At 47.4% G+C, this 25799-nt stretch overlaps 1 protein-coding gene and 2 long non-coding RNA genes across 3 annotated transcripts in view; 1 reads left to right on the top strand and 2 right to left on the bottom strand.

Annotated features, from left to right (window-relative positions):
* LOC127927464 (uncharacterized) overlaps positions 1-1010 on the top strand; it is a 1871-nt gene extending 861 nt beyond the window's left edge. Inside the window, exons 1-4 of the long non-coding RNA XR_008127591.1 lie at positions 1-407; positions 537-660; positions 718-841; positions 921-1010. The exon at positions 1-407 is cut by the window's left edge and continues 861 nt beyond it. This is a non-coding gene — a long non-coding RNA (uncharacterized LOC127927464). The remainder of the gene's footprint in view (positions 408-536; positions 661-717; positions 842-920) is intronic.
* LOC118381696 (C-myc promoter-binding protein-like) overlaps positions 1-25799 on the bottom strand; it is a 171940-nt gene that overhangs the window by 43300 nt on the left and 102841 nt on the right. Inside the window, 7 exon segments of the mRNA XM_052513923.1 lie at positions 1890-1982; positions 2680-2808; positions 8055-8199; positions 15004-15132; positions 15666-15872; positions 18484-18616; positions 19316-19449. Of these exon segments, the coding sequence (XP_052369883.1) occupies positions 1890-1982; positions 2680-2808; positions 8055-8199; positions 15004-15132; positions 15666-15872; positions 18484-18616; positions 19316-19449 (970 nt within the window).
* LOC127927463 (uncharacterized) lies at positions 22688-23714 on the bottom strand. Its single transcript, XR_008127590.1, has 3 exons — positions 23157-23714; positions 22853-23042; positions 22688-22814 (listed from the first exon to the last, which is right to left on the bottom strand). It is a non-coding gene; the product is annotated as an uncharacterized LOC127927463 (long non-coding RNA).

The following is a 25799-nucleotide window of genomic DNA, read 5'->3' as shown; positions in this document are numbered from 1 at the left end:
CCCTACTGAACTACAACACAGAACCTCTGCTTTCAAAGACTTCTGGAGTGTAGTCATCTGTATTATCTAAACCAGGAGTGTCAAACATACAGACTGGCCAGCGAACCCATTCAATGGCCAGCGATGGATATGGGACTATTTTCTTGTAAATGTTGAGGACATTTTTTTTTTTACACCAATTTTAATTGCAACCCTCCGGACATCGGCGAAGAACAAAATGAGTTTGACACCCCTGATCTAAAACCATTCATTATATTCCAAATGAAAGTCCTTCATCCTTGGATGTTGTTCTGTAATTGCTACATTGTTAACTGTGGCTTTCAAAGTGAAGGAGAGGAAAAGCTCAAAAAGAGACAGATGAGTAAAAAGGAGGAGTTCAGACGAAGAGAGACGACACAGTAGAGGAGGTGAAGAGTGGACAGAGAGAGAGAGAGAGAGGAGACAGAACTAGAGACGACACAGTAGAGGAGGTGAAGAGTGGACAGAGAGAGAGAGAGAAGGAGAGACAGAACTAGAGAGACGACACAGTAGAGGAGGTGAAGAGTGGACAGAGAGAGAGAGAAGGAGAGACAGAACTAGAGACGACACAGTAGAGGAGGTGAAGAGTGGACAGAGAGAGAGAGAAGGAGAGACAGAACTAGAGACGACACAGTAGAGGAGGTGAAGAGTGGACAGAGAGAGAGGAGAGACAGAACTAGAGACGACACAGTAGAGGAGGTGAAGAGTGGACAGAGAGAGAGAGAAGGAGAGACAGAACTAGAGACGACACAGTAGAGGAGGTGAAGAGTGGACAGAGAGAGAGAGAAGGAGAGACAGAACTAGAGACGACACAGTAGAGGAGGTGAAGAGTGGACAGAGAGAGAGAGAAGGAGAGACAGAACTAGAGAGACAGAACTAGAGACAGAACTACAGTAGAGGAGGTGAAGAGTGGACAGAGAGAGAGAGAAGGAGAGACAGAACTAGAGACGACACAGTAGAGGAGGTGAAGAGTGGACAGAGAGAGAGAGAAGGAGAGAGAACTAGAGACGACACAGTAGAGGAGGTGAAGAGTGGACAGAGAGAGAGAGAGAGAGAAGGAGAGACAGAACTAGAGACGACACAGTAGAGGAGGTGAAGAGTGGACAGAGAGAGAGAGAGAGAGGAGAGACAGAACTAGAGACGACACAGTAGAGGAGGTGAAGAGTGGACAGAGAGAGAGAGAGAGAAGGAGAGACAGAACTAGAGACAGACACTAGAGGAGGTGAAGAGACAGAGAGAGAGAGAGACAGAACTAGAGACGACACAGAACTAGAGATAGAGAGAACTAGACAGACAGAACTAGAGAGAGAGGAGAGACAGAACTAGAGACAGAACTAGACAGAGAGACAGAACTAGAGACAGAACTAGACATAGAGACAGAACTAGACATAGAGACAGAACTAGAGATAGAGACAGAACTAGACATAGAGACAGAACTAGACAGAGACAGAACTAGAGATAGAGACAGAACTAGAGATAGAGACAGAACTAGAGATAGAGACAGAACTAGACAGAGACAGAACTAGAGATAGAGACAGAACTAGACATAGAGACAGCACTAGACATAGAGACAGAACTAGACATAGAGACAGAACTAGACATAGAGACAGAACTAGACATAGAGACAGAACTAGACATAGAGACAGAACTAGACATAGAGACAGAACTAGACATAGAGACAGAACTAGACATAGAGCAAGCCAAAGAGAAAGATAGCCAGAGAGAGAGGGTCAGATAATGAGGGCCAGAAGGAGAGGGCCAGAGAGAGAGAGAGGTAGAGAGAGAAACAGAGATTGAGGTAGAGAGACACTGAGCAAGGGGCAGTGTATCAGGGAGAGGTATAGTGAAAGAGAGAGAGTTCATAGATTTACCTGAGTGGCGGGGGGAGTGGAGGTCAGAACCCCCCCAGTGTGAGTGACCCGACCGGGTGTCCGACCCCACACCGCCCCAGTCCCCGCGGCTGACTGCATGCACGGGCACACACAGCACAGGCACAGGCAGGGAGGGACGGACGGAGTGGGCAGTTAGGTAAGGAGACAGCAGAGCAACCATAGTGAAGGAGGAAAAACACGCCATGAAAGAAGAGAGGAAGAAAGGAAGGATGGAAGGAAGGAGCAGGCAGAAAGGAAGAGGGAGAGAGCAGGGAGGAGGTAGAGGGAGGCCGTGTGGAACCAATGAGAGAGCAGGGAGGAGGTAGAGGGAGGCCGTGTGGAACCAATGAGAGAGGAGGGAGGCGGTGGAGGGAGGCCGTGTGGAACCAATGAGAGAGCAGGGAGGAGGTAGAGGGAGGCCGTGTGGAACCAATGAGAGAGGGAGGAGGGCCGTGTGGAACCAATGAGAGGGAGGGAGGCCGTGTGGAACCAATGAGAGAGCAGGGAGGAGGTAGAGGGAGGCCGTGTGGAACCAATGAGAGAGCAGGGAGGAGGTAGAGGGAGGCCGTGTGGAACCAATGAGAGAGCAGGGAGGAGGTAGAGGGAGGCCGTGTGGAACCAATGAGAGAGCAGGGAGGAGGTAGAGGGAGGCCGTGTGGAACCAATGAGAGAGGAGGGAGGCGGTGGAGGGAGGCCGTGTGGAACCAATGAGAGAGGAGAAAAAAAGGACGTGTCAGACTGAGAAAAGGCGTAGTAAGATGGCCTAGTCGGCAGCCATTTTGGGGTGTACCTGTGCTATGCCTATCGTCAGTGGGGTCTACTTTGATGGAGTCAGGGACGTAGGGGCCCTGCTCGGCCGTGTTCGTGTCGGCAGAGCTATCCAGGCTGCCGTGACTCACAGCGTCCAGGTCGCTGCCATCTGCTCCAAAGACAACAAGGCATTAAGAGAAACTTGGACACCATTTTGGCTCCTCAAAAACAAGGTGTTAAAACCTGTTGTGACTCGGGGGCAGTATCTCGTAGTAAACGGGATATTTTGTCAGGACAAGATGCTAGAATATGCATATAATTGACAGCTTAGGATAGAAAACACTCTAACGTTTCCAAAACTGTAAAGATATTGTCTGTGAGTATAACAGAACTGATGTTGCAGGCGAAAGCCTGAGAAAAATCCAATCCGTAAGTGCCCCATGTTATGAAAGCGCTGCGTTCCAATGAGTCCCTATTGACCTGTGAATGGCTATCAACTAGATTACACTTTCTACGCATTCCCCAAGGTGTCTACAGCATTGTGACGTAGTTTTACGCATTTATGTTGAAGAATAGCCGTAGGCGGCTACATTGCGCATGTGGTCACCTGATGCCCCCAGAGAGATTCTCTTGTAAAATACAGAGGTAGCCATTACTCCAATCGGTCCTACTGAAAAACGAATTGTCCCGATGGATATATTATCGAATAGATATTTGAAAAACACCTTGAGGATGGATTATAAACAACGTTTGCCATGTTTCTGTCGATATTATGGAGCTAATTTGGAATATTTTTCGCCGTTTTCGTGACTGCAATTTCCGGGCGATTTCTCAGCCAAACGTGAAGAACAAAGGGAGCTATTTCGCCTACAAAAATAATATGTTTGGAAAAAAGGAACATTTGCTATCTAAAACTAGGAGTCTCGTGAGTGAAAACATCCGAAGGTCATCAAAGGTAAACGATTTAATTTGATTGCTTTTCTGATTTCCGTGACCAAGTTACCTGCTGCTAGCTGGACAAAATGCTATGCTAGGCTATCGATAAACTTATACAAATGCTTGTCTACCTTTGGCTGTAAAGCATATTTTGAAAATCTGAGATGACAGGGTGATTAACAAAAGGCTAAGCTGTGTCTCAATATATTTCATTTGTGATTTTCATGAATAGGAATATTTTCTAGGGATATTTATGTCCGTTGCGTTATGCTAATTAGTGTCAGGCGATGACTACGCTTCCACATGCGGAAGTCAGTATTATTAAGGGGTGAATTACTTTTTCTGTGATGGTTCTTCAGCGAGGAATATGTAGCCTAAATCAATTTGTCTGTGAGGGATTGGAACTTTCTGTGAAAACCAAAAGGATGTGAGGGATGTGTGTGAAGTGAGTGAACTCCTCTACAGGTGTCTGTGCAGCGCAGCAAGGAGTGATCCACGGCCTGGATGTCAACACAAAATGGGGCCGTCTGGCTTTAGACCAACGTAAATATTAAGAACTGTGTGTGTGTGTGTGTGTGTGTCAAGACATCTTTAACCCAGATCCTAGTGGGCCAACAGTGAATTGAAGCAACAGTGTTTTATAGGTCACTAGAGGAGTACAGTGTTTTATAGGTCACTAGAGGACTACAGTGTTTTATAGGTCACTAGAGGACTACAGTGTTTTATAGGTCACTAGAGGACTACAGTGTTTTATAGGTCACTAGAGGACTACAGTGTTTTATAGGTCACTAGAGGACTACAGTGTTTTATAGGTCACTAGAGGACTACAGTGTTTTATAGGTCACTAGAGGACTACAGGTCACTAGGACTACAGACTAGAGGACTACAGTGTTTTATAGGTCACTAGAGGACTACAGTGTTTTATAGGTCACTAGAGGACTACAGTGTTTTATTCACTAGAGGACTACAGTGTTTTATAGGTCACTAGAGGGACTACAGTGTTTTATAGGTCACTAGAGGACTAAAGTGTTTTATAGGTCACTAGAGGACTACAGTGTTTTATAGGTCACTAGAGGACTACAGTGTTTTATAGGTCACTAGGACTACAGGTCACTAGAGGAGTACAGTGTTTTATAGGTCACTAGAGGACTACAGTGTTTTATAGGTCACTAGAGGACTACAGTGTTTTATAGGTCACTAGAGGACTACAGTGTTTTATAGGTCACTAGAGGACTACAGTGTTTTATAGGTCACTAGGACTACAGGTCACTAGAGGACTACAGTGTTTTATAGGTCACTAGAGGACTACAGTGTTTTATAGGTCACTAGAGGACTACAGGTCACTAGAGGACTACAGTGTTTTATAGGTCACTAGAGGACTACAGTGTTTTATAGGTCACTAGAGGACTACAGTGTTTTATAGGTCACTAGAGGACTACAGTGTTTTATAGGTCACTAGAGGACTACAGTGTTTTATAGGTCACTAGAGGACTACAGTGTTTTATAGGTCACTAGAGGACTACAGTGTTTTATAGGTCACTAGAGGACTACAGTGTTTTATAGGTCACTAGAGGACTACAGTGTTTTATAGGTCACTAGAGGACTACAGTGTTTTATAGGTCACTAGAGGACTACAGTGTTTTATAGGTCACTAGAGGACTACAGTGTTTTATAGGTCACTAGAGGACTACAGTGTTTTATAGGTCACTAGAGGACTACAGTGTTTTATAGGTCACTAGAGGACTACAGTGTTTTATAGGTCACTAGAGGACTACAGGTTTTATAGGTCACTAGAGGACTATAGGTCACTAGAGGACTACAGTGTTTTATAGGTCACTAGAGGACTACAGTGTTTTATAGGTCACTAGGTCAGTGTTTTATAGGTCACTAGAGGACTACAGTGTTTTATAGGTCACTAGAGGTCTACTAGAGGACTAAAGTGTTTTATAGGTCACTAGAGGACTACAGTGTTTATAGGTCACTAGAGGACTACAGTGTTTTATAGGTCACTAGAGGACTACAGTGTTTTATAGGTCACTAGAGGACTACAGTGTTTTATAGGTCACTAGAGGACTACAGTGTTTTATAGGTCACTAGAGGACTAAAGTGTTTTATAGGTCACTAGAGGACTACAGTGTTTTATAGGTCACTAGAGGACTACAGTGTTTTATAGGTCACTAGAGGACTACAGTGTTTATAGGTCACTAGAGGACTAAAGTGTTTTATAGGTCACTAGAGGACTACAGTGTTTTATAGGTCACTAGAGGACTAAAGTGTTTTATAGGTCACTAGAGGACTAAAGTGTTTTATAGGTCACTAGAGGACTACAATGTTTTATAGGTCACTAGAGGACTACAGTGTTTTATAGGTCACTAGAGGACTAAAGTGTTTTATAGGTCACTAGAGGACTACAGTGTTTTATAGGTCACTAGAGGACTAAAGTGTTTTATAGGTCACTAGAGGACTACAGTGTTTTATAGGTTACTAGAGGACTACAGTGTTTAACAGGTCACTAGAAGATTACAGGTCACTAGAGGACTACAGTGTTTTATAGGTCACTAGAGGACTACAGTATTTAATAGGTCACTAGAGGACTACAGTATTTAATAGGTCACTAGAGGACTACAGGTCACTAGAGGACTACAGTGTTTTATAGGTCACTAGAGGACTACAGTATTTAATAGGTCACTAACCATCTCCTCGGACCCCAGATGTTTTTTTTAACCCTCAACTGGCACACCTGATATAATCAGTCAGCTAATCATCAAGCCTTGGACTCAATGAATCAGGTGTGGCAGTTTAGGGTTCAAACTACAATGTGAAAGGTCTGGGGGGGCCAAGGAGAGGGTTGGAAACGCTGCACTGGAGAACTAGAGGCCTGGTCATGGCTGACCTGGAGGTGCTGGTGCCAGTACAGTACAGTACAGTACAATACAGTACAGTACAGTACAAGTTCACTGCACATGGAGAGAAGATTGAGGAACTTTTGATTTGATTATTTTCTGAGTTCTAAGTTTTGCCAGACAGCACCACACAGCACCACACAGCACCACACAACACCACACAACACCACACAGCACCACACAGCACCAGACAACACCACACAGCACCAGACAGCACCACACAACACCAGACAGCACACCCCACAGCACCAGACAGCACCAGACAGCACCAGACAGAACCAGACAGCACCACACAACACCAGACAGCACCAGACAGCACCACACAACACCCCACAGAACCAGACAGCACCAGACAACACCACACAGCACCAGACAGCACCACACAGCACCAGACAGCACCAGACAACACCCCACAGCACCAGACAGCACCACACAACACCCCACAGAACCAGACAGCACCAGACAACACCACACAGCACCAGACAGCACCACACAGCACCAGACAGCACCACACAGCACCACACAACACCACACAGACACCAGACAGCACCACACAGCACCAGACAGCACCAGACAGCACCACACAACACCAGACAGCACCAGACAGCACCACACAGCACCAGACAGCACCACACAGCACCAGACAGCACCACACAGCACCAGACAGCACCACACAGCACCAGACAGCACCACACAGCACCAGACAGCACCACACAGCACCAGACAGCACCACACAACACCAGACAGCACCAGACAGCACCACACAGCACCACACAGCACCACAGACAGCACCACACAGCACCAGACAGCACCAGACAGCACCACACAACACCAGACAGCACCACACAGCACCAGACAGCACCAGACAGCACCAGACAACACCAGACAGCACCACACAACACCAGACAGCACCACACAGCACCAGACAACACCACACAGCACCAGACAGCACCACACAGCACCAGACAGCACCACACAGCACCAGACAGCACCACACAGCACCAGACAGCACCACACAACACCAGACAGCACCAGACAGCACCACACAGCACCAGACAGCACCACACAACACCACACAGCACCAGACAGCACCACCAGACAGCACCACACAGCACCAGACAACACCACACAGCACCAGACAGCACCACACAACACCAGACAGCACCACACAGCACCAGACAGCACCAGACAGCACCACATAGCATCACACAGCACCACACAGCACCAGACAGAACCACACAGCACCACACCTCAAAGGGTGTGCAGGGTGAGTGTATATTTCATGTATTGTGATCTGAAGGGTTCTACTGAATCTGTTTTATCTAATGTGATGAATGATGTATTGTAGTATGTATGTAATATGTGTTAGAAACAACAGACACCTCTCACATTGTTCTTTCAGACACATCCACTATTACACTGACGCGTAGCATCAGATCCAAACCAACACATTTCATAAAGAAGCATGCACAACCTCACAATAACATCACAACGTGTTAAGCTCACAGCACTTTACTATCACAGCCTAACCCCGGCACTCTGAGAGAAGGAGCGCGGGGTGCATCGTCATGGTTACCTGACAGAGGGCTCTGAGTGGGTGGAGGCTGCTGTTTGCGTAGCGCCTGTCTGAACTGAGCCACACCCATAACCACGTTCCTCAGCTTCATCCACATGAAGTAACCTCCTCTGGTACTGGAGGGCCAGGTAGACTCTAACACCGCCTGGAAGAGGAGGAGAGGGGGGAGGGGGAGAGGAGGAGGAGAAGGGGGAGGAGGAGGAGGGGAGAGGTGGCGGAGGAGGGGAGGGGGAGAGGTGGATGGGGAGAAGGAGAGGGGAGGGGGAGAAGGGGAGGAGAGGAGGGGGAGAAGTGCAGGAGAGGTGGATGGGGAGAAGGAGAGGGGGAGAGGAGGGGAGGGGGAGAAGGAGGAGGAGAAGTGGAGGAGAGGTGGATGGGGAGAAGGAGAGGGGGAGGGGAGGGGGAGAAGAGGAGGTGGATGGGGAGAAGGAGAGGGGGAGGGGAAGAGGCGAGGGGAGAGGAGGAGGCGAGGAGAGGGAGGGGGAGAAGTGGAGGAGAGGAGGAGGGGGAGAAGTGGAGGATGAGGGAGAGGATGAGGCGAGGAGGAGGGGAGGGGGAGGAGGAGAAGGGAGAGGAGAGGAGGAGGGGAATTGGGAGGAGAAGGGGAGGGGGAGGATGAGGCGAGGAGGAGGGGAGGGGGAGGAGGAGAAGGGAGAGGAGAGGAGGAGGGGAATTGGGAGGAGAAGGGGAGGGGAGGGGGAGAGGACAAGGGGAGGAGGAGGGGAGGGGAGGAGGAGAAGGGGGGAGGAGAGGAGGGAGAGAGGCAGGGGAGGGGGAGGACAGGAGAGGAGGGGGAGGAGGAGGGGAGGGGGGGGGTAGGGGAAGGTGAGAAGAGGAGGAGTGGAGAGGAGGAAAGGGGGAAGAGGAAGAGGAGCGGGAGGAGTGGAGAGAGGAAGAGGAGTGGAGGGAGAAAGAAGCATAATTATGAACTCACTCATATAGGTTACACGTCCACACACACACACACACACACACACACACACACACACACACACACACACACACACACACACACACACACACACACACACACACACACACACACACACACACACACACACACACTACACATCCTTACTTATACACACACACTCATATAGGCTACACATCCTTACTCACACACACACACACATACACACACTCACTGATATAGGCTACACGTCCTTACTTATACACACACTCACTGATATAGGCTACACGTCCTTACTCACACACACTCACTGATATAGGCTACACGTCCTTACTCACACACACACTGATATAGGCTACACGTCCTTACTTATACACACACTCACTGATATAGGCTACACGTCCTTACTCACACACACACTCACTGATATAGGCTACACGTCCTTACTCACACACTCACTGATATAGGCTACACGTCCTTACTCACACACACTCACTGATATAGGCTACACGTCCTTACTCACACACACACACACATTCACTGATATAGGCTACACGTTACTAACACACACTAACTGATATAGGCTACACGTCCTTACTTCACTGACTACACACTCACACACTCACTGATATAGGCTACACGTCCTTACTCACACACACTCACTGATATAGGCTACACGTCCTTACTCACACACACTCACTGATATAGGCTACACGTCCTTACTACACACACTCACTGATATAGGCTACACGTCCTTACTCACACACACTCACTGATATAGGCTACACGTCCTTACTTATACACACACTCACTGATATAGGCTACACGTCCTTACTCACACACACTCACTGATATAGGCTACACGTCCTTACTCATACACACTCACTGATATAGGCTACACGTCCTTACTCACACACACTCACTGATATAGGCTACACGTCCTTACTTATACACACACTCACACACACATACAGACACACAGACAAATATACAGACAGAAAGTCATTGTAGTTCCAAACAGCAGGCCAACAACAAAAGCTCTTATATAAATGACAGTCGCTAGCGTTGCTGTCCATCCTGGTAACACTGGTGGTAAAACTCCTGGTAATACTCCTGGTAAAACTCCTGGTAATACTGGTGGTAAAACTCCTGGTAATACTCCTGGTAAAACTCCTGGTAATACTGGTGGTAAAACTCCTGGTAATACTGGTGGTAAAACTCCTGGTGGTAAAACTCCTGGTAATACTCCTGGTAAAACTCCTGGTAATACTGGTGGTAAAACTCCTGGTAAAACTCCTAGTAAAACTCCTGGTAAAACTCCTAGTAAAACTCCTGGTAATACTCCTGGTAAAACTCCTAGTAAAACTCCTGGTAATACTCCTGGTAATACTGGTGATAAAACTCCTGGTAATACTCCTGGTAATACTGGTGGTAATACTGGTGGTAATACTGGTGGTAATACTGGTGGTAAAACTCCTAGTAATACTGACTGGTGGTAATACTGGTGGTCATACTGGTGGTAATACTCCTGGTTATACTGGTGGTAATACTGGTGGAAATACTGGTGGTGATACTGGTGGTAATACTGGTGGTAATACTGGTGGTAATACTGGTGGAGATACTGGTGGTGATACTGGTGGTAATACTGGTGGTGATACTGGTGGTAATACTGGTGGTAATACTGATGGTAATACTCCTGGTAATACTGGTGGTAATACCCCAGGCTAATATAACTTCCTCACCGACAGACCAGGCTAATATACCTTCCTCACCGACAGACCAGGCTAATATACCTTCCTCACCGACAGACCAGGCTAATATACCTTCCTCACCGACAGACCAGGCTAATATACCTTCCTCACCGACAGACCAGGCTAATATACCTTCCTCACCGACAGACCAGGCTAATATACCTTCCTCACCGACAGACCAGGCTAATATACCTTCCTCACCGACAGACCAGGCTAATATACCTTCCTCACCGACAGACCAGGCTAATATACCTTCCTCACCGACAGACCAGGCTAATATACCTTCCTCACCGACAGACCAGGCTAATATACCTTCCTCACCGACAGACCAGGCTAATATACCTTCCTCACCGACAGACCAGGCTAATATACCTTCCTCACCGACAGACCAGGCTAATATACCTTCCTCACCGACAGACCAGGCTAATATACCTTCCTCACCGACAGACCAGGCTAATATACCTTCCTCACCGACAGACCAGGCTAATATACCTTCCTCACCGACAGACCAGGCTAAAATAACTCCCTCTATTACTCCCAGATGATCTGAATCCAAAATGGCTATTCCCTATTCCCTATATAGTGCACTACATTAGACCAGGGCCAATAGGGAATATGATGCCATTTGGGAGGCTAACAGAATGCCACAGGGGATCAGATAGTACAGGACAGCGGTGCTGTAACCTTCAACACGGATCCATCGTGCTCAGAGATAACCTTCCTTTACTGTTAACATCACTGGTCAGAGTTCATTTACTGCCCAGGTTACCAGGGTTCCGCATCCCAAATGCCATCCTATTCCCTATATAGTGCACTACTTTAGACCAGAGCCCTATGGGATGCTCTATAGACTCTGATGAAAAGAAGTGGACTATAAAGAGAATGGGGTGGTATTTGGGATGCGGCCCAGGTCTGCTGAGAGGCTGACAGCCTCTGTAATGTCCTGTGTGATTATAGTGTCTGGTGCCGCAGGCTGCAACCGTGGAGACCTAAAACTGTGTCTGCTTCCTGACCTGTGAGCCAGCGGACTCAGAACATACTGGATGACTCCGAAATGGTACCCTATTCCCTATACAGTGCACTACGGTTAATCTGAGTCCTACAGGCCCTGGTCAAAAGGACTGCTATATAAAGGGCATAGGGTGTACTTTGGGATGCACATTGATGAGGTAACTACAGTGACATTACTGACTAATAGGTATTGTAGAAGGATTTAAAAAGGTAGTCACAGTTCCTGGAAAGCCTTGCTACAGGAAGACACTGTACAACCTGACAGGAAGGTACTGTACAACCTGACAGGAAGGTACTGACAACCTGACAGGAAGACACTGTACAACCTGACAGGAAGACACTGTACAACCTGACAGGAAGACACTGACAACCTGACAGGAAGACACTGTACAACCTGACAGGAAGACACTGTACAACCTGACAGGAAGACACTGTACAACCTGACAGGAAGACACTGTACAACCTGACAGGAAGACACTGTACAACCTGACAGGAAGACACTGTACAACCTGACAGGAAGACACTGTACAACCTGACAGGAAGACACTGTACAACCTGACAGGAAGACAATGTACAACCTGACAGGAAGACACTGTACAACCTGACAGGAAGACACTGACAACCTGACAGGAAGACACTGTACAAACTGACAGGAAGACACTGTACAACCTGACAGGAAGACACTGTACAACCTGACAGGAAGACACTGTACAACCTGACAGGAAGACACTGTACAACCTGACAGGAAGACACTGTACAACCTGACAGGAAGGTACTGACAACCTGACAGGAAGACACTGTACAACCTGACAGGAAGACACTGTACAACCTGACAGGAAGACACTGTACAACCTGACAGGAAGACACTGTACAACCTGACAGGAAGACACTGTACAACCTGACAGGAAGACACTGACAACCTGACAGGAAGACACTGTACAAACTGACAGGAAGACACTGACAACCTGACAGGAAGACACTGTACAACCTGACAGGAAGACACTGACAACCTGACAGGAAGACACTGTACAACCTGACAGGAAGACACTGTACAACCTGACAGGAAGACAATGTACAACCTGACAGGAAGACAATGTACAACCTGACAGGAAGACACTGTACAACCTGACAGGAAGACAATGTACAACCTGACAGGAAGACACTGTACAACCTGACAGGAAGAATATAATAATATAAATAATAATATAATTTGCCATTTAGCAGACGCTGTTACAGTCATGTGTGCACACATTCTACGTATGGTGGTCCCGGGAATGCACCATGCTCTACCAACTGAGCTACAGAAGGACCACAGAAGACACTGAAACTGACAGGAAGACACTGTACAAACTGACAGGACACTGACAACCTGACAGGAAGACACTGTACAACCTGACAGGAAGACACTGTACAACCTGACAGGAAGACACTGTACAACCTGACAGGAAGACACTGTACAACCTGACAGGAAGGTACTGACAACCTGACAGGAAGACACTGTACAACCTGACAGGAAGACACTGTACAACCTGACAGGAAGACACTGTACAACCTGACAGGAAGACACTGTACAACCTGACAGGAAGACACTGTACAACCTGACAGGAAGGTACTGACAACCTGACAGGAAGACACTGTACAACCTGACAGGAAGGTACTGACAACCTGACAGGAAGACTCTGTACAACCTGACAGGAAGACACTGTACAACCTGACAGGAAGACACTGTACAACCTGACAGGAAGACACTGTACAACCTGACAGGAAGACACTGTACAAACTGACAGGAAGGTACTGTACAACCTGACAGGAAGACACTGACAACCTGACAGGAAGACACTGTACAAACTGACAGGAAGGTACTGTACAACCTGACAGGAAGACACTGTACAAACTGACAGGAAGACACTGTACAACCTGACAGGAAGACTCTGTACAACCTGACAGGAAGACATTGTACAACCTGACAGGAAGGTACTGTACAACCTGACAGGAAGACACTGTACAACCTGACAGGAAGACACTGTACAACCTGACAAGAAGACACTGTACAACCTGACAGGAAGACACTGTACAAACTGACAGGAAGACACTGTACAACCTGACAGGAAGACACTGTACAACCTGACAGGAAGACATTGTACAACCTGACAGGAAGACACTGTACAACCTGACAGGAAGACACTGTACAACCTGACAGGAAGACACAACCTGACAGGAAGACTCTGTACAACCTGACAGGAAGACTCTGTACAACCTGACAGGAAGACATTGTACAACCTGACAGGAAGGTACTGACAACCTGACAAAGACCTGACAGGAAGACACTGTACAACCTGACAGGAAGGTACACAACCTGACAGGAAGACAATGTACAAACTGACAGGAAGACACTGTACAACCTGACAGGAAGACACTGTACAACCTGACAGGAAGGTACTGTACAACCTGACAGGAAGACACTGTACAAACTGACAGGAAGACACTGTACAACCTGACAGGAAGACACTGTACAACCTGACAGGAAGACGCTGTACTGACAGGAAGACAACCTGACAGGAAGACACTGTACAACCTGACAGGAAGACACTGTACAACCTGACAGGAAGGTACTGTACAACCTGACAGGAAGACACTGTACAACCTGACAGGAAGACACAACCTGTACTGTACAACCTGACAGGAAGACTGACAACCTGACAGGAAGACACTGTACAACCTGACAGGAAGACACTGTACAACCTGACAGGAAGACACTGTACAACCTGACAGGAAGACACTGACAACCTGACAGGAAGACACTGTACAACCTGACAGGAAGACACTGTACAAACTGACAGGAAGACACTGTACAACCTGACAGGAAGACTCTGTACAACCTGACAGGAAGACATTGTACAACCTGACAGGAAGGTACTGTACAACCTGACAGGAAGGTACATTATAATATCTTGTTCTAGTGTTGGTGAAACAGGGTTTCTCAACCCAGTCCTCAGGGGACGGCGGTAGGTACATTAAAATATATTTTTTATCTTGTCAGCTCGGGGATTCGATCAAGCAACCTTTTGGTTACTGGCCCGACGCTCTAACCACTAAGCTACCTGCCATCCCAACATATATCTACTTATAGATATGCACTAAATAGCTACAAGACTCAACTAAACCTCCTCTCCAGGATCCTTGCAGGTTCCACACAGGACAGATAAATATGTCATAGACATGTCACCATTTGGCACATTGCGCTGCCATAAGAAAAAGTCAGCTGCAGGAACCGTACCTTGTTGTAGTAGCCGTAGGTGATGGCGTTGGGTTGGACTCCAGCCTTCTTCATCTCAAACAGAACTCTGACTGCCAGGACTGGCTGGCCGTACTGACCACACAGCTGCATCAAGACCCTGTAACAGACCTGGACAGGAAACAGGGTTAGATAAATGTCTAAATGTTACTATGACAACACCATGTAGCATAGCTAGAGCAGAAGAGATACACAATTCTAGAACTCTGTAATAGAGACAGAGAGTGAGACAGAGAGTGAGACAGAGAGTGAGACAGACAGAGAGACAGAGAGACAGAGAGAGACAGAGAGACAGAGAGAGAGAGAGAGAGAGAGAGAGAGAGACAGAGAGAGAGACAGAGAGAGAGAGAGAGAGAGACAGAGAGAGAGAGAGAGAGAGACAGAGACAGAGACAGAGAGAGAGAGAGACAGAGAGAGAGAGAGAGAGAGAGACACAGAGAGAGACACAGAGAGAGAGAGACAGAGAGAGAGACAGAGAGAGAGAGAGAGAGAGAGAGACAGAGAGAGAGAGAGAGAGAGAGAGAGAGAGAGAGAGAGACAGAGAGACAGGGACAGAGAGACAGAGAGAGAGACAGAGAGAGAGAGAGAGAGCTTTAGGTGGTAGGTCTACATATTCAATACTAGGGGATAAACTACCACCGTACCTCGTCGGGAGGCTGTAGTTTCTTGTCCTGCATCTTCCTGAGGACGTCGTAGGCGGTGCGCAGCGCCCGCACCTTGGAGTGGCACACCTTGACGTAGGACGGCAGACAGATGAACCACAGGCCGTAGCAGTGGCACAGCAGACACTTGGACCACATCTGAGGGATGGAAGAGTACTTCTTGGCTAACTTCTGAGACAACTTGATCTCCTGGAGGGGTCAGAGGTCAGAGGGGAGAAGGGTTGAGAGGGTCAATGTAGACAGAGAAATATTCAACAACAGTTCTGGAGACTGTTGGGGATGAATCAGAATAAGTTGGGTAACATAGATACGATGTTTTATTTTCATAATATGCTTGTGAGATACTTGTCATTAGAATGTTTCCCTTTGGACTATAGTGTTGGCAGTTGCACGTATCCCTTCTCAGCTAGGGCTTGGTCACTTGGAGCCCAGAGTGGGGAGAGGTCAGGATTGTCTTCATATTTGAATGTGTCTGTAACTATTCCTAAACCATGTGAAGGGCTCCACAATGTCTGTACTCCTCCTTTTCCCATTGGGGGGGAGGAGTACGGCAGTGTCTGGAACCATTGTATTACCCCTCTGATGTGGCACTTATCTTGACCTAGTATATGACCTAGAGGCTCACTGCCCTCAGTGAGCTTGTCCAGGAAGGAGTGTATTTGAGATGGGAGTATCTAGAATTGACAACTGATATATGCCATTGGATGAGGTAATGTTTTGGTACTATGAAGTACCAAGAACGAGAAGTAGAACCTCGTCTAAGAGACCAAACTGAACGATAATTTATAGCTAATAGAGATAATCTATCTGGCTATGGGATACTCCTTTTTTTAAGTAAAAGGCCCTTTGTGAAGAGTTCCTGAGCTCTGTGGTTTGTTATGTAAGTTGAGAGGGGTGGATCTTTGCTATAAAAGATCTCAGTTGCCATTATGTTGACACCCTCAGAATTAATTTAGACACTGAATTGATCTGAGAGTCACAGGGCTATGGTGAAGCTCATATTATTAAAATATGAAGTTTAAGTGTAACTCTGACTGGTGTGTGGTTTGTAACTCTCATCATTTAGTAATACAGGAAATTACCACGACAGGAGACAACTTGATCTCCTGGAGGGGTCGGGGGGGGAGAAGGGTTGGGAGGGTCAAGTGAGTATAGCCTTGCTATTGAGAAAGGCCGCCGTAGGCAGACATGGCTCTCAAGAGAAGACAGGCTATGTGCTCACTGCCCACAAAATGAGGTGGAAACTGAGCTGCACTTCCTAACCTCCTGCCCAATGTATGACCATATTAGAGACACATATTTCCCTCAGAATACACAGATCCTTGAAGAATTTGAAAACAAACCCAATTTTGATAAACTCCCATATCTACTGGGTGAAATACCACAGTGTGACATCACAACAGCAAGATGTGTGACCTGTTGCCTCAAGAAAAGGTCAACCAGTGAAGAACAAACACCATTGTAAATACAACCCATATTTATGTTAATTTATTTTCCGTTTTGTACTTTAACCATCTGTACAACACTGTATATAGACATATAATATGACATTTGAAATGTCTTTATTCTTTTGAAACTTCTGTGAGTGTAATGTTTACTGTTAATTTCTATTATTTATTTCACTTTTGCTTATTATCTATTTCACTTGCTTTGGCAATGTTAACACATGTTTCCCCTGACAATAAAGCCCCTTGAATTGAATTGAATTAAACACCACTTTGTCTGGACAGACAAAACACTGAGGAGTTTCATTCTCCTTTACTGGACTTCCAGTAGTCAGACCTGAGACATCAGGGGAGGAGACTCTCTGGCCAATCAGTGACATTAAACCATAAAGAATGTGTGTATTGTGTGTGTGTGTGTGTGTGTATTGTGTGGTGTATTGTGTGTGTGTGTATTGTGTGTGTGTGTGTGTGTGTGTGTGTGTGTGTGTGTGTGTGTGTGTGTATTGTGTGTGTGTGTGTATTGTGTGTATTGTGTGTGTGTGTATTGTGTGTGTATTGTGTGTGTGTGTGTTGTGTGTGTGTGTGTGTGTGTGTGTATTGTGTGTGTGTGTGTGTTGTGTGTGTGTGTGTGTATTGTTTGTGTGCGTGTGAACATGGGTGCAGGGCTGTGGGCAGCTCTGTCGGGCAGCCAGCCGAGAGGCAGGGTGTGTGTGTGGTCAAACAGATCAAGACTCAACACCGGTGTGCTGGGTGGCAGAACACACTGTGTATTGTGTGGGGAGGCAGAACACACTGGGGTGTGTGTATAGTGTGGAGACAGAACACACTGTGTATTGCTGTGGTGGCAGAATGTGTGTTATTGTGTGGAGGCAGAACACACTGTGGTTAACACATGTGCTGTGGAGGCAGAATGTGGTATAGCTGGGGAGGCAGAACACACTGTGTGGTTGTGTGTGGGTGTGCAGATTTTGTGTATTGTGGTGTGTGCATTGGGTGTGTATTGTGTGTATTGCTGGGGAGGCAGAACACACTGGGTGTTAACACATAGCTGGTTGGAGGCAGTGTGTGTGTATGTGTGTATTGTGTGGGTGTGTAACACACTGGGTGTGTGTGGGTGTGTATGTGTGTATTGTGTGTGTGTGGGGTTATTGTGTGTGGCAGAACACACTGTATTGTGTGTGTGTGTGAATTGTGTGTGTGTGTGTGTGAACACACTGTGTGTTAACATTGTGGGTGTGAACACACTGTGGGTTGTGCTGTGTGTGCAGAACACACTGGGGTTGTGCTGGGGTGGCAGAACACACTGTGTGTTAACACATGTGCTGGGGTGGCAGAACACACTGTGTGGTGTGTACCTGTTTGGTGCGTCTGAACATGGGTGCAGGGCTAGTTGGGCAGCTCTGTCGGGCAGCCAGCCGAGAGGCAGGGGGTCGGAGGCCTTCCATGGGGTCAAACAGATCAAGACTCAACACCGGGAAACCTGCATAGCTGGGGAGGCAGAACACACTGGGGTTAACACATAGCTGGGGGAGGCAGAACACACTGGGGTTAACACATAGCTGGGGGAGGCAGAACACACTGGGGTTAACACATAGCTGGGGGAGGCAGAACACACTGGGGTTAACACATAGCTGGGGAGGCAGAACACACTGGGGTTAACACATAGCTGGGGGAGGCAGAACACACTGGGGTTAACACATAGCTGGGGGAGGCAGAACACACTGGGGTTAACACATAGCTGGGGGAGGCAGAACACACTGGGGTTAACACATAGCTGGGGGAGGCAGAACACACTGGGGTTAACACATAGCTGGGGGAGGCAGAACACACTGGGGTTAACACATAGCTGGGGGAGGCAGAACACACTGGGGTTAACACATAGCTGGGGGAGGCAGAACACACTGGGGTTAACACATAGCTGGGGGAGGCAGAACACACTGGGGTTAACACATAGCTGGTGGAGGCAGAACACACTGGGGTTAACACATAGCTGGGGAGGCAGAACACACTGGGGTTAACACATAGCTGGGGGAGGCAGAACACACTGGGGTTAACACATAGCTGGGGGAGGCAGAACACACTGGGGTTAACACATAGCTGGGGGAGGCAGAACACACTGGGGTTAACACACTGACACATACACACACAGAGACACACACACAGACACACACACAGTGGGTTCAGCACCTGTAGCAGAGTGGGTGCTCCTCTCCATCAGGTAGATGGGGTAGTTCAGGGGGTGTGATGAAGACTGTGTGCTCGCTGCGCTGTGATTCGTCAATCTCTATCAGCCTGGTCTCATCTGGCTTATCGCTGTCCACCTGAGAGGAGGGACACGAAAACATGAATGTGCAGGAAGGGAACTAGGCCTCAGGGTTGTATTAACAGCCTACCAAACAATGCAGAGTATCCACTAGTCAGTCCCTGTCCTAGGAGACAGTCCTTCACTGTGTGTAGCTAGTCCCTGTCCTAGGAGACAGTCCTTCACTGTGTGTAGCTAGTCCCTGTCCTAGGAGACAGTCCTTCACTGTGTGTAGCTAGTCCCTGTCCTAGGAGACAGTCCTTCACTGTGTGTAGCTAGTCCCTGTCCTAGGAGACAGTCCTTCACTGTGTGTAGCAGTCCTTCACTGTGTGTAGCTAGTCTTCACAGTCCTTCAAAAGTGTGTAGCTAGTCCCTGTCCTAGGAGACAGTATTCACTTATTATATTATTATATAAGTCCTTCACTGTGTGAGTCCTTCACTGTGTGTAGCTAGTCCCTGTCCTAGGAGACAGTCCTTCACTGTGTGTAGCTCGTCCCTGTCCTAGGAGACAGTCCTTCACTGTGTGTAGCTAGTCCCTGTCCTAGGAGACAGTCCTTCACTGTGTGTAGCTAGTCTGTCTGTCTGTCTGTCTGTCTGTCTGTCTGTCTGTCTGTCTGTCTGTCTGTCTGTCTCTCTCAATTCAATTCAAGGGCTTTATTGGCATGGGAAACATGTGTTAACATTGCCAAAGCAAGTGAGGTAGATAATATATAAAGTGAATATATAAAGTGAAGTAAACAATAAAAATGAACAGTAAACATTACACATACAGAAGTTTCAAAACAATAAAGACATTACAAATGTCATATTATATATAAACAGTGTTTTAACAATGTACAAATGGTTAAAGGACACTCTCTGTCTCTCTCTCTCTCTCTCTCTCTGTCTATCTGTCTCTCTCTCTCTCTGTCTGTCTCTCTCTCTCTCTCTCTCTCTCTCTCATAGATGGTGTACGTCAGGCTCTAAAGTTAAATGAACTGTGAGTAGATAAAACTCCACTTTGTGCTGAGAGGTCAATTAAAGCTGTTAAAGTTAGGGTTAACTGGGTCAGTAACTCATGGGCTGTGTGAGGATGTGTTTAGTGTGGGAGCAGACGGACGAGGTGGAGACGTTAAGGTGTTGTTTGCTTAGTTAAAACATTGTTAGTCGACACTGCGGCAGTGTCTGTCTGGTCTCTTCTTCTTCTGGGTAAAACGTCTCATTTAGTGTGGAATCTTTCCTCTACTGCTGGAAACCACTTCATTACTAAAACAATTCAAATTAGATGTTTTCCCATGTTGAGAAACACTTTAAAATAAACTGATTAAGGTCTGGTTGTACAGTGTGTTACAGTCTGAGTGTTTAGTGTTGCACTAGAGCAGCACTAGCCAGAGAGACAGCGATGATGTAAAACCACGCCAGAGGCTACACTTCCTCTGTTGGAGTAGACAAGTCCAAAACAAAGACACGAATGCAAAAGCTAAAGCGCTGGACTGCAGAGAGAGGCTGTGTTTCTCTGTTTCTGGTCGAGAACATTGAGTTCAGCTGATCTCGACATGGAGCTCTCTGAGGGAGGGAGTGTGTGTGTTTGTGTGTGTGTAATCCTCTCAGGGACACCACAGTGCAGTGAGGGTGTCATTGAGATAAGCCCTTCTGGTGAGTTAACCTGATATACTTAAGGATTAGGGAGAGGGATGGATCGAGGAAGGTAGGGAGGAGGGAGGGAGAGAAAGATGGATCGAAGGAGGGAGGCAAGGAGAGAAGGATGAATCGAGGAAGGAGGGAGGAGTCAGGGAGGGAGAGAAAGATGGATCGAGGAAGGAGGGAGGAGTCAGGGAGGGAGAGAAAGATGGATCGAGGAAGGAGGGAGAGAAGGATGAATCGAGGAAGGAGGGAGAGAAGGATGGATCGAGGAAGGAGGGAGAGAAGGATGAATCGAGGAAGGAGGGAGAGAAGGATGGATCGAGAAAGGAGGGAGAGAAGGATGAATCGAGGAAGGAGGGAGAGAAGGATGGATCGAGGAAGGAGGGAGAGAAGGATGAATCGAGGAAGGAGGGAGAGAAGGATGGATCGAGGAAAGGAGGGAGAGAAGGATGAATCGAGGAAAGGAGGGAGGAGTCAGGGAGGGAGAGAAGGATGGATCGAGGAAGGAGGGAGGGATGGATCGAGGAAGGAGGGAGAGAAGGATGAATCCCTCCCTCCCTGGGCCTCCCTGGATCCCTCCCTGGAGGGAGAGAAGGATCCCTCCTTCCTCCCTCCCTGGGAGGAGTCAGGGAGGCCTCCCTCCCTCCCTCCCCTCCCTCCCTGTCTCCTCCCTCCCTCCCCCTCCCTCCCTGTCTCCAGGCCTCCCTCCCTGTCTCCAGGCCTCCCTCCCTCCCTCCCCCTCCCTCCCTGTCTCCCCCTCCCTCCCCCCCCTCCCCCTGTCTCCAGGCCTCCCTCCCTCCCTTCCCCCCTCCCTCCCTGTCTCCTCCCTCCCTCCCTCCCTGTCTCCTCCCTCCCTCCCTGTCTCCAGGCCTCCCTCCCTCCCTCCCCCCTCCCTCCCTGTCTCCTCCCTCCCTCCCCCTCCCTCCCTGTCTCCAGGCCTCCCTCCCTGTCTCCAGGCCTCCCTCCCTCCCTTCCCCTCCCTCCCTGTCTCCCTCCCTCCCCTCCCCCCCCTCCCTCCCTCCCTTCCCCCCTCCCTCCCTGTCTCCTCCCTCCCTTCCCCTCCCTCCCTGTCTCCTCCCTCCCTCCCTCCTCCCTCCCTGTCTCCAGGCCTCCCTCCCTCCCTCCCTCCTCCCCCTCCCTGTCTCCTCCCTCCCTGTCTCCAGGCCTCCCTCCCTCCCTCCTCCCTCCCTGTCTCCTCCCTCCCTCCTCCCTCCCTGTCTCCCCTCCCTGTCTCCTCCCTCCCCCTCCCTCCCTCCCTGTCCCTCCCTCCCTCCCTCCCTCCCTGTCTCCCTCCCTCTCCTCCCTCCCTCCCTCCCTCCCTCCCTCCCTCCCTCCCTGTCTCCTCCCTCCCTCCCTCCCTCCCTGTCTCCCTCCCTGTCTCCTCCCTCCTCCCTCCCTCCCTCCTCCCTCCCTCCCTCCCTCCTCCCTCCCCCTCCCCTCCTCCTCCCTCCCTCCAGATACTGATTACTGAATGTCATGTTTCACTACATCAGATGTAGAGGGAGAGATCTGACAGGTCAACACAAACCACTGAGTCTACTAGACCCAGTGGACTACACACACACACACACACACACACACACACACACACACACACACACACACACACACACACACACACACACACACACACACACACACACACACACACACACACACACACACACACACAGCAAATGGACCACATAATTGGATCAGGGATTCAGTACACAGACAGAGGAAGATACGCCTCAACTGTAAACCTCCACATCAACTGTAAACCTCCACATCAAGTCTAAACCTCCACATCAACTGTAAACCTCCACATCTAGTCTAAACCTCCACATCAAGTCTAAACCTCCACATCAAGTCTAAACCTCCACATCAACTGTAAACCTCCACATCAAGTCTAAACCTCCACATCAAGTCTAAACCTCCACATCAAGTCTAAACCTCCACATCAACTGTAAACCTCCACATCTAGTCTAAACCTCCACATCAACTGTAAACCTCCACATCAACTATAAACCTCCACATCAACTGTAAACCTCCACATCAACTGTAAACCTCCACATCAACTGTAAACCTCCACATCAACTCTAAACCTCCACATCAACTCTAAACCTCCACATCAACTGTAAACCTCCACATCAACTATAAACCTCCACATCAACTGTAAACCTCCACATCAACTGTAAACCTCCACATCAACTGTAAACCTCCACATCAACTCTAAACCTCCACATCAACTCTAAACCTCCACATCAACTCTAAACCTCCACATCAACTCTAAACCTCCACATCAACTCTAAACCTCCACATCAACTCTAAACCTCCACATCAACTGTAAACCTCCACATCAACTGTAAACCTCCACATCAACTGTAAACCTCCACATCAACTGTAAACCTCCACATCAACTGTAAACCTCCACATCAACATCATGAAGTAGGCGAATAATTACAATTTTGCAGATTAGCACTGGAGTGATAAATGATCAGATCAACTCTAAACCTCCACATCAACTCTACCATCAGGCCTTTTACACATCAATGAGCTGCTAAAAAGCCCTTCTCAGCTCAAGTCATGAAAAATTCAAGGCTGAAATCATTAGAGAATGAAAGTAGGGGTTTTCTACCACAGACACCAGTGATGCAGCAAACTGGATACAACAATCCACAAGGAAAGACTTGGTGTAATGCAGAGTAGTATATTCACACTAGCATACCCTGTAGAATGAAGCAATATATTCACACTAGCATACCCTGTAGAATGAAGCAATATATTCACACTAGCATACCCTGTAGAATGAAGCAATATATTCACACTAGCATACCCTGTAGAATGAAGCAATATATTCACACTAGCATACCCTGTAGAATGAAGCAATATATTCACACTAGCATACCCTGTAGAATGAAGCAATATATTCACACTAGCATACCCTGTAGAATGAAGCAATATATTCACACTAGCATACCCTGTAGAATGAAGCAATATATTCACACTAGCATACCCTGTAGAATGAAGCAATATATTCACACTAGCATACCCTGTAGAATGAAGCAATATATTCACACTAGCATACCCTGTAGAATGAAGCAATATATTCACACTAGCATACCCTGTAGAATGAAGCAATATATTCACACTAGCATACCCTGTAGAATGAAGCAATATATTCACACTTGCATACCCTGTAGAATGAAGCAATATATTCACACTAGCATACCCTGTAGAATGAAGCAATATATTCACACTAGCATACCCTGTAGAATGAAGCAATATATTCACACTTGCATACCCTGTAGAATGAAGCAATATATTCACACTAGCATACCCTGTAGAATGAAGCAATATATTCACACTAGCATACCCTGTAGAATGAAGCAATATATTCACACTAGCATACCCTGTAGAATGAAGCAATATATTCACACTTGCATACCCTGTAGAATGAAGCAATATATTCACACTAGCATACCCTGTAGAATGAAGCAATATATTCACACTAGCATACCCTGTAGAATGAAGCAATATATTCACACTAGCATACCCTGTAGAATGAAGCAATATATTCACACTAGCATACCCTGTAGAATGAAGCAATATATTCACACTTGCATACCCTGTAGAATGAAGCAATATATTCACACTAGCATACCCTGTAGAATGAAGCAATATATTCACACTAGCATACCCTGTAGAATGAAGCAATATATTCACACTAGCATACCCTGTAGAATGAAGCAATATATTCACACTAGCATACCCTGTAGAATGAAGCAATATATTCACACTAGCATACCCTGTAGAATGAAGCAATATATTCACACTAGCATACCCTGTAGAATGAAGCAATATATTCACACTAGCATACCCTGTAGAATGATATATTCACATTAGCATTGTAGAATGAAGCAATATATTCACACTTGCATACCCTGTAGAATGAAGCAATATATTCACACTAGCATACCCTGTAGAATGAAGCAATATATTCACACTAGCATACCCTGTACAATGAAGCAATATATTCACACTAGCATACCCTGTAGAATGAAGCAATATATTCACACTAGCATACCCTGTACAATGAAGCAACATATTCACACTAGCATACCCTGTAGAATGAAGCAACAGTAGTATGGACAGAACTTAGTTGACAGTAAATCAGTTGTGTCAGGGTGGTAGAGTGTCAGGGTGGTAGAGTGGTATAGTGTCAGGGTGGTAGAGAGTCAGGGTGTCAGGGTGGTAGAGTGTCAGGGTGGTAGAGTGTCAGGGTGGTAGAGTGTCAGGGTGGTAGAGTGTCAGGGTGGTAGAGTGGTATAGTGTCAGGGTGTCAGAGTGTCAGGGTGGTAGAGTGGTATAGTGTCAGGGTGGTAGAGTGTCAGGGTGGTAGAGTGTCAGGGTGGTAGAGTGTCAGGGTGGTAGAGAGTCAGGGTGTCAGGGTGGTAGAGTGGTATAGTGTCAGGGTGTCAGAGTGGTAGAGTGGTATAGTGTCAGGGTGTCAGAGTGTCAGGGTGGTAGAGTGGTATAGTGTCAGGGTGGTAGAGTGTCAGGGTGGTAGAGTGGTATAGTGTCAGGGTGGTAGAGTGTCAGGGTGGTAGAGTGGTATAGTGTCAGGGTGGTAGATTGGTACGATGTCAGAGTGGCAGGGTGGTAGAATGGTAGAGTGTCAGGGTGGTATAGTGTCTGGGTGGTACAGTGTCAGGGTGGTACAGTGTCAGGGTGGTAGAGTGTCAGGGTGGTAGAGTGGTATAGTGT

This window comes from Oncorhynchus keta, unplaced genomic scaffold (genome assembly GCF_023373465.1).
Source record: "Oncorhynchus keta strain PuntledgeMale-10-30-2019 unplaced genomic scaffold, Oket_V2 Un_scaffold_14331_pilon_pilon, whole genome shotgun sequence".
NCBI classification, from domain to species: domain Eukaryota; kingdom Metazoa; phylum Chordata; class Actinopteri; order Salmoniformes; family Salmonidae; genus Oncorhynchus; species Oncorhynchus keta.
Note: the sequence above shows the minus strand (reverse complement) of the source record. Positions and strands in the feature narration are given on the sequence as shown.